Genomic DNA, 12,909 nt, shown 5'->3' with positions numbered 1-12,909 from the left:
TTTTTAGGGAAGGAGTTCCTTCTGCCATTCCAAAGGACACTGCAATTCCTTTCCTGTACAAAAGTACAGGACTATAATCATACACAATGGTTATATTTCTAAAGCAGAGCCATAGGCTTTTAATGAGTTTTTATCTATGGATATTCTCAGATCCTAATTTTGCATATTTACGATAGTGGTAAATTTCACATTTGTGTTCTTTTTCTAAACATTTTCATTTCTTTTTACTCCTATAGACGTGCCACATTGCTTAGTGCCCGCCAAGGAATGATGTCTGCTCGAGGGGACTTCCTAAATTATGCTCTGTCTTTAATGCGGTCTCATAATGATGAGCATTCTGATGTTCTTCCAGTTTTGGATGTTTGCTCATTGAAGCATGTGGCATATGTTTTTCAAGCCCTTATATATTGGATTAAAGCAATGAATCAGCAGACAACATTGGATACACCTCAACTGGAACGCAAAAGGTATCCATACTTGCCATGAGGTTGGTTTAAGAAATACTTGCTCAGTCAGTGTGGTCTCCATTAGTACACTGCTCGATTTTTGGAGTAAGGAGAACAGCATTACAAAAGAGAAATAGTACAGGAACATTTAATGTGGAAAGTGGGCTTGAGTCTATCCAGTCTCTCTCCAGAGCTACTCCTCACAAAACAGGAAAACTGAGAATACAGTTAAGCTTTACATTTGAGATACTTTGGCCTGATTGTTGATCATGTTTTCTATTAGTTTGTGTAAGCACTCATGATTTCTTGGTGTGATTAGCTTTTCCTTCTGTAGGGCCTATTTTATAATTGTAGTACATCTGGCTAGTCAGTCTACCATTCCCAGAGTCTGAAACTTTATCACAGTGTTTGAAATAGGTTAGATACTTAACTGACCTCTCCAGTATTTTTTGCTTATAGTTCCCATCACCTTTCCTCCTGTTCACATTGTACAAATACTTCATGTGAAATGACTCACTTGTCTTTTTAAAGGACGCGAGAACTCTTGGAACTGGGTATTGATAATGAAGATTCAGAACATGAAAATGATGATGACACCAATCAAAGTTAGTGTACAGAAAATCTGCTAATCTACTTCAAGAAATGGCTGCCTCAGTATTTCCCCTTCAAGCTTTTTAACTTCATTATTTTCTGTCTGGGTGGGAATTTCTCTTTTCTTCTCTATGTCCCATTTTCTTGCATTTTCTGTCCATTTTTCCTTATACATCCTTGCATTATTTGCTTCATAAATAAGGATGCATTAAAGAAATGTTATGAACTTTCAACAATCGATATTTTTTCTATTTGTATCTCCCCTTCGCATTTCTCATTTACCTTTTCTCTTAAGTGTATAGGTACTACATTTAAATAATGTCTTAGCAGAACGTTTGTTGATATTGATGCAAAATAGATTTAGTCAAGAGAAATACCAATTTTAGCTCCCAGATATCAAAACTTTTAACAGTTAATGCAATAAAGAGAGAGAAAATATTCTAAACTCAAGAAATTTGGGGGTCTTCTGCAGTCTATTTGTAGTTTTCAGCTATTATTTCAAGTGGAATTAAAAAATTTTTAAAGTAGGGTCAAATAGTCCACTTGCTTGTTTCTTATTATCAGTTAATATTTTTATTCAGCCCAGGGAAAGACAACTGACCTAACTGCTGTTTCTTGAGAACCCAGCCATAGCTCACTGCTGTTTTCACTGCACACTGTAAACGCTGTCCACAGTCTTATTCCATTAAGGGGAGTTAGTGCCGGTGTGCTGACTTCCTGTTGGAAAGCATGAATTGCCCAGACATTTCTGTTTTATCTCCTTAAAGAGGAAGCAGAACTTACAAGTAAGCAAAAGCTCAGATTTCACCTCCTGACCATCTCCTCCTTTTGGTGTTGTCAGTGACCTGGGTCCTGAATATGGTCAGGAATCGAGCTTATTCAGGTCTGAGTCTCTAGAGAGAGCAAGAGTAGGATATGGGAAACATCTGTCCAGTAAAAAATGGAACAATATTTGTTACTGCTAATATTTTTTTGTAAGTTTTTATTATGTTAAAATACACCAACAAAATTTACAATTATAACCATTTTAAACTGCTAATGTTCTGAATTATCACTTAAAGATATTACCAAATTTTGTACTATTAACTTGTTTTTGAGTGGCATATCTTTTATAAAGATATAATAGCAATTTTGGATTGAGCAGATTAAGATTCTTTTATCCTTCCCCAATAATTAATTTCCCTAAAAAACAAATATTTTCTCTTTATGTTTAGGTGCTACTTTGAATGATAAGGATGATGACTCTCTTCCTGCAGAAACTGGCCAAAACCATCCATTTTTCCGACGCTCAGACTCCATGACGTTCCTTGGGTGTATACCCCCAAATCCCTTTGAAGTGCCTCTGGCTGAAGCCATCCCCTTGGCTGATCAGCCACATCTGTTGCAGGTGATTTAAATAAACTAGTCTTAAGGTTTTTTTTTAATTGACTTTATTTTTTAAAGTGTTCAAAGTAACTAGAATATTTCTGTTAAAATTCCAGCCAAATGCTAGAAAGGAGGATCTTTTTGGCCGTCCAAGTCAGGGTCTTTATTCTTCATCTGCCAGTAGTGGGAAATGCTTAATGGAGGTTACAGTGGATAGAAACTGCCTTGAGGTAAGATAGTAAAAGTCTTCACGATATAATATTTGTGAATGAGCACTTGTTCCAGCATCCAGATTTTTGGAAATGCATTAATTCAGAATATTGTATTTCCTCAAATACTGGAAGTATCAGAAATATCTTACCTTATGACATAACCAAAGGAATTCCAACAGTGTCATTAGCATATTTTGAGACTAACTTGCTCTATGTCAGGTTACTTCATTTATAAAATGGCAGTTTCATTACATGCTTTGCCTAGTTCACAGAGTTGATTATTGTATTGCTGCTGAAAATTTAAAGTTATATATATATATAAATATGTATATTGTATATATGAGCATATATAATATTGACCTGAAACTTTTCTTTTTGAATCTAGAATGTGAATAAATAAGGTAATTCTAATAATGATACCTAACACTTGTTGAATAATTCTATCTTCTGGGCACTGTCTCAATTAATCTTTATAACCGTGTTAGGTAGAAAACATTATCATCTTGATTTAATGGGTAAGAAATTGAGGCTTAGAGAGATTACACAAATTTCATGGGAGAATGTCAATTGTTACACAGCTAGTTAAGTGAGAGATCCAATTTTCAGATAAAAGTCTGATTTGAGAGCCTAAAATTATACCATACTATTTTTCCAATGAAAAAGTAATAACAAATGTTTAAGAGTAGGCATAGAAGAAATGCAGTTGAATAGAATTTTCTTTATTATCTACGTGATAAAGGAGAATGCAATACTGAAAATATTGAAAATACATAAGAGACTTCAGTAACCACAGATACTATAAAGATTCCTTTTCAAGTTCTCTGAGGCTGCTGTGATAAACGCACTGGAATTGGTGGTCAGCCAGGTGAATCATACAGACAAGCAGCAGGCTGCATCTTTGTAGTTGAAGCACCAGAAAGGAATTACTTAACTTCCATGTGATTTCTGTGTAGTATTAGTAAGTTGAAATGGAAATCTAGTCAGTTTTTTTTTAAATGTGTAACTTTTAAATGTGAAAATTCATAGGTTCTTCCAACTAAAATGTCTTATGCTGCCAATTTGAAAAATGTAATGAACATGCAAAATCGGCAAAAAAAGGAAGGGGAAGAACAGAACATGGTGCCAGAAGAAGCTGAGACTTCAAAACCAGGGCCGTCTGCTCATGATCTTGCTGCACAATTGAAAAGCAGTTTACTAGCAGAAATAGGACTGACTGAAAGTGAAGGACCACCTCTTACATCTTTCAGGTATTTGCTACATGAAGATAGTTTTTCTACTGGATTACTTTATGGCTATTACAATTCTTGTAAGAATTTTTATTTAGAAATTTTATAATTTTCTTTAATTTGTATATAAATAATAGAATTACATGTTATTTTATTATTTCTGTGTTTTCCTCATATATAATCAGATATTTAAATATTAAATTTGTGTTCTCTGGACTTTTGTGTGTGTTGACTATTTTGTCATTGATCAGCATTCTCATTTGCTCCTCACTTTATTGAGGAAATTCTAAAACTATGTTTTTAATGTTTAGTATTGAGCTGAAGTATATATCCTTGTCAAATTGCCAATTATAGATGTTACCAGCAGCTCAGCTAAGGGGAACATGTGAATAACTAGAAAGAGCTTTCTAAATTTGTAATTCTAACACTTGCTTGGGCTCCTTTGCCAGGTTCACACTTGGTAATTCCCTTGCAAGAGGTAGGTTCTTTGCTTTCCCAATAAAAATCTGCTAGTATATACTGTGGCTCAGTATGGCTAATCACCCAAATGATTTGTTTATGTTCTCTGTTTTTTGGTTATGTAATGTCAGATAACTTTTTTGCTTAGGAGGAGTTAAGCTAGTTTAAGAAACTATATATACATTTTATATACACAGTCTAACAACCTTAAAAGGCAAGGAATAATTGTTGACTGGGGTGTCCCAAGCTTCCTAGAGACACTATGGCTTGAGCTGAGAGGGTTAGAATGTGTAGAAGCAGACAGATTGAAGGAGAAAAGACTGAGAGGGAGAGAGACAAGTTAGAAAGCTGTTATTAGTTCTGGCTAGTGGTTAAAAAAAAGGGGGGGGGGCTGAAGTAGAATACTGCCTTTGGGGATGGAAAGGAAATCATGAAAGGAAGAGAAATTTATGAAGGACTTGATCACTCTGGAGGAACAGGGGAAAGAAAAATTAAAATTTGTTTCAAGTGTGTGCAGTAGGGAAATAGAGGAAAAATCAGGAGGCAATGTCATTGTAGTGAAGAGACCATATTCCATTTCACCATGTTTAGTTTGAGCTATCATTGAAATTGATATATTTAACACAATGGAAATTCTGGTCCACTGTGGAAGTTTGAACTAGAGAGGGATCTCGGAATCACCTAGATGGAGGTGGACATTGCACTTTAAGGAGAGGGGGTAAAATGAAAGATAAGGATGGGAGGCAGCCTGGGGATTTATCTTTATGTAAAGGACTGAAGGAATAATGGAGTAAAAATGAGAAGTTCTGCAAGGAATGGGTAGCTATAGAAGTGTTTGATTAGAGAGGATTTGGTTTGAAGTACTTAACACCTCAGAATATTAAAAGACCAAGTAAATTACTGTCATTGATCAAAAACCAGGGAATTTTTAGAGTTGGTTAAATTACTTCCCCCTCTCCCCTTAAACTCTTACAGGCCACAGTGTAGCTTCATGGGGATGGTTATTTCCCATGATATGCTGCTAGGACGTTGGCGCCTGTCTTTAGAACTGTTCGGCAGAGTATTCATGGAAGATGTTGGAGCAGAACCTGGATCAGTATGTATACTGAGCACTTTAAATTCTATTCTGCCTGATAAGAACATATTTCAGAGAATAATTGTGTCATGCATTTATTTATTTTTTTAAAGATCCTAACCGAATTGGGTGGTTTTGAGGTAAAAGAATCAAAATTCCGTAGAGAAATGGAAAAACTGAGAAACCAGCAGTCAAGAGATTTATCACTAGAGGTAAAGGTATTTCGATTTTGCTATACTATACATATGGTATGCCATTTATATAAAGTTTAAAACAAAAAATAATCTTGTTTAGGGATATGTACTGTGTAATTAAAAGTTTAAAGAAAATAAATGGTAATTACCAAATTTAGAGTAGCGCTTACCTCTGGCAGTTGGTTTCTTAACATCCTCTAGAGTTTGTTTTTACGTATCATTATGAATACACGGATTTAAACATTTTTGATGTGCCTCATTCCATTGAGGTTATTATTCCATTGATGCTCAAATTGTCTCTTCTTTGCCTAGTGGGTGTCCTGGGTCCTTTCTGGCTCCTGAGTCCTTTTGACATGACTCCAATAATCTTTGATAACTTTCTTTTTGATATGTCTCATCTTGTGTATTTCCTGTCACAGACCTTAAATCAGCCATTTCTTCAAGCAGCCCTGGTTCATTTTAGTAGGAAATTGTATTTTGAGATTATAATCTGAGCTCTAGCGTTGCTCACTGCCTATTGGGTTGGTCATTGTTTCTAGGCCTTTTTAGTGGATAGAGTTAGGAAATGCTCTTTTAAAAAGAAGAAGAAAATTACATCATGAGTTCTTATTACCAATTCAAATTCAAGATTTAGGACCACAAGGGTGTTTTATTTTCACCTCTTAGTCTTTATCTCCTTTCTTCCTAACTGAATATTCAACTTCAGAACACTGATAAAATTACTCATGTGCTTTTATCCCACAGCATACACATAGCAGTCTTAGAATCACAGCATCAACACTACTACCAACAAAATGATTATTGAAAATAGCTTAAGATTTATTTGCAGTTTTTTGTCCTTAGAGCATATCCAATTGGACATCTACAAATTACTTTGAAAGTCATTTGAAATAATTACTGTTGGTGTGGTTTTGCTACCATCTCCATACAATTAGGGCCTTTTGTTTCATTTTGATTTCAATTTTTAGGGATTGCTTTTTTTGTTTTGATTCCAAATTAATGTAAAATATTTACAGTGTGGAAAGGCTGGCTCTACAGAAGAAGTTGTATTCAGAGAGATATAGTTTCCATTCCTGTGTCTTTTACCATGTCCCCTTCCCCCTTTTAGGTTTTTAGTTGTTGTTGTTTATTTCCCTCCCCCCTTTTAAAAAAGTATAATCTTGTGTGTATTCATTTACCCATCTCTCTCCTTGACTCCCCACGCTAAGCAAGCTATACATTTTGCTCCATCTTGCTTTTCCCAGTTAACAGTATATCCCGGAGATAAAGCCATAGCTGTATATAGAGATGTTCTGCCTTCCTTTTATAGCTGCTTAGTCTTAGTACTGCTTTTTATGGTTGTATCACAGTTTTTTCAGCCAGTTGCCTATTAATAGACATTTGGGTCTGTTGCTAATCTTTTGCTATTACAAATAGTGTTGTGACGAATAGCCTCATGTGTGTTTCTCTTTTTGGCTAGCGTGTCTATGAGATAGATTCCTAGACATGGAACCTAGACATGGGTAAAAGGGCATGTGCATATATAATTCTGCCAAATACCTCTGCGTAATTGTTGTATATTTTTGCACTTTAAACATCAATATGAGAATGCCTGATTCCCCAGTCTTGCCAACAGTTTGTTGTCAGATTTTTAGATTTTTGCCAATCTGATAGGTAAGAAATGGCATCTTAGTATAGTTTTAATTTGCATTTCTCTTATTATGAGCAAAATTTAAACATTATTTCATATGTTTAAGGGTATTTCTTTTTCTGTGAATTGTTTGGTGATATATCTTGCCCATTTTTTCTATTGAGTTAGTTTTTTCTCAGTTTTTTTAGAAGCACTTTATCTTTAGGTGATATGTACACTCTTCATGAATATGTATCTTTGTAATAGAATGTGCAAATATTTTTCACAGTTTGTTATTTTTCTCTTATTTTGCTAGTGGTATTCTGTCACCAAAGGAATATCCCATGTTTTCTTCTAGTATTTGCTATTTTTTTAAAAAAACATTTACACTTTTGATCTAGTTGGAATTTATCTCTGGTATATTCTAAAATTGAATGAATTGCCATTTTCCAGTAGACCTTTTAAGAAAATGTTAGAATTGAGTTAAATTCCATTATCCTGATTTAATGCAAGACATTGTTTCATGCTTTAGAATGCTGTTTATTTGGAATGTATAAGCCTCTGAGAACCCACGTTACTTTGTAGTTATTTAAACTGTCAAGGAAAACGTAAAATTAGATTTTCAGATTTTACATAGAAAAATTTCAAGGTGGTTTCCAAGCACTGACTTTAGTGCTCTTTGGTGTGTTTTAATAGGTTGATCGGGATCGAGATCTTCTTATTCAGCAGACCATGAGGCAGCTTAACAATCACTTTGGTCGAAGATGCGCTACTACACCAATGGCTGTACACAGAGTAAAAGTCACATTTAAGGATGAGCCAGGAGAGGGCAGTGGTGTAGCACGAAGTTTTTATACAGCCATTGCACAAGCTTTTTTGTCAAATGAAAAACTGCCAAATCTAGATTGTATCCAAAATGCCAACAAAGGCACTCATACAAGTAAGTACTCTACAGATAAAAAGCATCATAAAAATTCTTTCCTTGTTTGATCAAAACATTAATAATCATGGTTTTATATGTATTTATAGTGGGAGAACTTTAATGTACTTTTACATTTTTATACACTTTTATTCTAGATTAATGTTTTAATCTTGTTTAATCGACATTTTAGCAGTTTGCTCTTTTACTGACACATTTGTTTTCATAAATGTTGGTGATTAGTGAGTTTCTCATCTCAACTGTTACATGTTTAGGGAGTGAGAGGTTGTAAGATCTGTGGTAGTATAAAAATGCAATGAGCAAACTGCAGTACTTCCCCCACCCTTGTATTTAATTAGTACAGATACTTGAGAAGAAAATGCTGTTCTCTAGAGCATTGCTATTGAAAGTATGGTTTGCAGAGTTGCTGCCGGTCCTCGGTGAGATATGGAACCTGCAACCAAATGTAAATTGGCTACGTCACTAACCTCACAGTTTAATTTAGCCAGACTTTGTTTTTTAGTAGTAAGAATTTCTATATTAACACCCTGATGCAAGCTCTTTGCCTCCCTGCAGACCAGCACTTTGGAATTGGTATTCTTACCTAATTTTCAAGATAATAATTAGCAAATTTAAAAATCTGTGAAAGTTACAAAAGCCTTACATAGGTGATGATTGGGGATTTAATGAAAAGTAGGGGCAGAAGACTGTCAGTCTTGTAGGTGGATGGATATAGTAATTGAGGGAGAGGGAGTTACTAAATTCCTGTTTTACCTAGGCTGTAGCTGCATCTTATTGGGGTTCTGTAAACTGCCTCCATAGAGGCTGAATGAGCTCTACAAAGGACTGAGGATGAAAAGATGGGGAGAGTAGCCCAGCCTTTCATCATTAGTTTCACCATTTGACTTTCTCTAGTCCTATAATAAAAAGAAATTGGTAAATGTGAATGAGGAAACCTGGGAAGTCATAACATTTCAGAAATAACTTGGCTGCACACTCTTGAAGAAACTGTACTTCAGTTTATGCTTACAGTTTTAAAAATAATAATAGCTGTTGTTCTGGGTGGCCTACAATGCTCAATGCCAAAAACTAAGAATAGAGAAGATACTCAAATATGACTTTGATCATGTAGGAAATCTCAGCATCATTTAAGGTGAAACTAACATAGCCCCAGTTGCTACATATTGTTTCACACCTTTGACATGATAAGGGGATAAATTCATTAAACAAATACTGAGTGAACATCTATTACGTGCCAGGCACATTCTACACAATCACCCACATCCATCAAACCATAGGGAGTGTGAGAGGAAGGCACCAACACAGAAGCTTAGGAAGATGATCTTCAGCTGTCATGTTCTTATTATGTTTGTCTCATGTCCTCACATTGACTTTAAAATTTAAAGTAGTTGCATTTACATTCATCTAAACAAAGTGTTTTTCTTCCAGGTTTAATGCAGAGATTAAGGAATAGAGGAGAAAGGGATCGGGAAAGAGAGAGAGAAAGGGAAATGAGGAGGAGCAGTGGCTTGCGAGCAGGTTCTCGGAGAGATCGGGATAGGTGAGACAATTTTGTATCTTGTATTGAATACCACCTTTTTGGATGAATTAGAGGTAGGCCTGTAAATAAGAGTCTCAATTACGGATTGTTTTTAGAAAATGACAGTTTTAATATTTGGATATATGTGGATATATGTATCGTAGCTAAAATAGTCTAGTCAACTGTTATTGAAATGTTCTGCTTTAAAAACCCAGCAGTTGAAATTCTTTTGGCTTTTTATTTATCTCACTCAAGTTCCTAATTCTTTGAAGTTTTTTTTTTTATAATTTTTATTTATTTATTTTCTTTCCCCAAAGCCCCAGTAGATAGTTGTATGTCATAGCTGCACATCCTTCTAGTTGCTGTGTGTGGGACGCGGCCTCAGCATGGCAGGAGAAGCGGTGCGTCAGTGTGCGCCCAGGGTCCGAACCCGGTCCGCCAGCAGCGGAGCGCACGCACTTAACCACTAAGCCACGGGGCCGGCACTTCTTTGAAGTTTTTATTAACTTTATATCATTCTTTGCTAAATTTGTTTTAAAATTTTAATTGTGGCAATTGTGTTACTTAAACCTTTTGATTTTTCTCCTATTAGGATGGGTGGCATTCTACTTTTGACTCAAATTTCCAGGAATTATGGGTGGGCTCTTGATTTCTGGTATTTTAGGGTCCTACTCTGTTAGAATCAAATTGAACTATGCATTGCAAATATACTGATTTTCAAGTAACAAAATCTAGATAATCTTCATTTCCCAACTATTATCTATTTAGGCATTCTACCACTGTGGCACCATAACTGGAGCTACCTATAGTCTCAGGTTTTCCAGCTTCATTACTATTTGTGCTGATATTTTCATTTTGCAGACAAGGGAAATGAAGTCATAATAGCTTTGTTTTTTTTTTTCAGAGACTTTAGAAGGCAGCTTTCCATTGACACTAGGCCCTTCAGACCAGCCTCTGAAGGAAATCCCAGTGATGATCCTGATCCTCTGCCAGCACATCGTCAGGCACTTGGAGAGAGGCTTTATCCCCGTGTACAAGCAATGCAACCAGTATGTATGGTGCACTTGGCTACCTCCTAACTGGCTGTGCTGTGTTTGTTTTTGAATTAAAGTTAGTATTTTAAAAGTTGTCAGCTACTGGGCACGCCATGTGGTTGAGGACTGCAGTAAAAAGGAAGCTTAGGAGGGAAAGGAGCAACATTTGCTGAAGGGTAACTGTATATAGGTTGAGGTTTGTTTGTTTTCCCTACCTACGCCAGGTTGGCATTCTACCTAATAAGTTCCTTCTGTGTTAAAGAATTATCTGTGTGTTGTATTTATTTGTACCCTTATTTGTACATATTGTTACTTTTTGAAGCAGACTTTTTATCTGTTAGCAAGCTGTAGCTAGAACACATTACAAATAATGTACTTTGCTGGTATGTATGCAGGAAGATTTTTATTCTGAATGTTCTGTCCGAGTTCTTTCATATAATATGAAACATATAAACTAGTTGTGTTTTTTGTTTGTCTATATATATAACTGTATGTACATGTTAAGCAAAAGAATAATAAAACAGAGAAAACCAATTATATATTTCTTTCAGTAAATCCTTAGCCTTAAATACTGTCATCTTGGGGCCGGCCCGGTGGTGTAGTGGTTAAGTTTGCGTGCTCTGCTTCAGTGGCCCAGGGTTCGCAGGTTGGGATCCTGGGCGCAGATCTAGGCACCACTCATCAAGCCATGCTGAGGCGACATCCCACATACAGCAACTAGAAGGATATACACCTATGACATACAACTATCTACTGGGGCTTTGGGGAGCAAAAAGAAAAAAAAAAAAAGGAGGAAGATTGGCAACAGATGTTAGCTTGGGGCCAGTCTTCCTCAATAACAAAAAATAGATATATAGAGGCATCTTCTCTCTTTTTCCTCCTTCACTCCCTCTTTCTTTCTATTTTTTCCCTCCCTAAATGAAAGAAATGTCTCTGGTTCTCTGACGAGGAAAAAAAAGTGGAAATTGAGTATTTGTATGTTTACTCATGGATATCAGAAACCTTTAAAAAAGGCTGTCATACAAGTATTAAACTAGCTTTTACAAGACTGTGCTAGTGCATGGACTATTCATTCCCTACCAAAATTCTCTATAATTAAGCTTCCAGTTTAATAAAATACCTCACTGGTTCAGCAGTTTTTCTATTTGTTATCCAAGGTTTTTGGGTTTTGTGTGTGTGTGTGTGTGTGTGTGTGTGTGTGTGACAGGAAGATTGGCCCTGAGCTAACATCTGTGCCAATCTTCCTCTATTTTGTATATGGGAGGCCAACACAGCATGGCTTGATGAGCAGTGTGTAGGTCCGTGACTGGAATCCAAACTCATGAACCCCAGGCTGCCAAAGCAGAGTGGACAAACTTAACCACTATGCCACCAGGCCAGGCCCCCCCCCGCCTTTTTTTTTTTTTGGATAAGAGATTGTTGATTTAAACAATAGGTTTCAGAGGGTAGGGGCAAATAACATTTGTTCATTATTTACAGGCATTTGCAAGTAAAATCACTGGCATGCTGCTGGAATTATCCCCAGCTCAGCTGCTGCTCCTTCTAGCAAGTGAAGATTCTCTGAGAGCAAGAGTGGATGAAGCCATGGAACTCATTATTGCACATGGCCGGTAATGCGTACAATTGGGAAGGCATTTCAGTTTAAATATCAGCTACTTTATTTTTAGAATGTGGGTGCTACCATATCTTAAAATTTATACAATAAAGTGCAAGACATTGAACGGTCTTTTAAGAGATGGCTTAAAAATTCATGAGTGAGACAGCTGAGTTTCACATGTATTAGAAAGATAGAATTTTAGCAGTTACTTACATTCTGAAGATCTTTTATGTACTGATATTTAGAAATTACTTGTAAGAAGTACATCTCAAATTCTCTACCAGAATACCGCTAATGGCAGAGGCCAAATACCTCAAGGAATTGCGGTGTAGTCCCTGAGTTCTTGCCATAAGCGTGAAATTTCTTTTAGGCCTCCTGATTTTTTATGTTAAAAATCCATGCAAGTTTTTGCTTTTTATTGTGTAATATATTTGTTTTAATATAGAACTTAAAAATATCTAACAGTTAAGCTACTTATCCTTCTTTTCCCAATGTGACAAGTAAAAGTGACATTAAAAAAAAATGCCATACTTATTCTGTGCCTTCTATCCTGGGGCTACTCTAATATCCAGTTTGAGGCTTTGAAGTGTTAATTATTTTCGATGAAAATTTCTGTTTTTTCTTCCTGGTTATAATTTTGGA

The 12,909-nt window shown here is 35.9% G+C and overlaps 1 protein-coding gene across 6 annotated transcripts in view; it reads left to right on the top strand.

Annotated features, from left to right (window-relative positions):
- The window catches only part of UBR5 (ubiquitin protein ligase E3 component n-recognin 5), a 122,327-nt gene that overhangs the window by 98,889 nt on the left and 10,529 nt on the right, over positions 1–12,909 (top strand). For 4 of the 6 annotated variants that reach the window (XM_058564743.1, XM_058564745.1, XM_058564742.1 and 1 more), the window contains exons 41-51: positions 237–467; positions 978–1,051; positions 2,252–2,424; positions 2,519–2,632; positions 3,641–3,861; positions 5,275–5,395; positions 5,488–5,592; positions 7,874–8,117; positions 9,546–9,657; positions 10,541–10,685; positions 12,150–12,280. In XM_058564743.1, the coding sequence (XP_058420726.1) occupies positions 237–467; positions 978–1,051; positions 2,252–2,424; positions 2,519–2,632; positions 3,641–3,861; positions 5,275–5,395; positions 5,488–5,592; positions 7,874–8,117; positions 9,546–9,657; positions 10,541–10,685; positions 12,150–12,280 (1,671 nt within the window). The remainder of the gene's footprint in view (positions 1–236; positions 468–977; positions 1,052–2,251; positions 2,425–2,518; positions 2,633–3,640; positions 3,862–5,274; positions 5,396–5,487; positions 5,593–7,873; positions 8,118–9,545; positions 9,658–10,540; positions 10,686–12,149; positions 12,281–12,909) is intronic. The other 2 variants (XM_058564744.1, XM_058564741.1) reach the window with 1 other exon arrangement.

Source organism: Diceros bicornis, chromosome 21 (assembly GCF_020826845.1).
Source record: "Diceros bicornis minor isolate mBicDic1 chromosome 21, mDicBic1.mat.cur, whole genome shotgun sequence".
Lineage (NCBI taxonomy): Eukaryota > Metazoa > Chordata > Mammalia > Perissodactyla > Rhinocerotidae > Diceros > Diceros bicornis.
The sequence above is the reverse complement of the archived record's forward strand: the minus strand, read 5'-3'. Positions and strand labels throughout refer to the sequence as shown.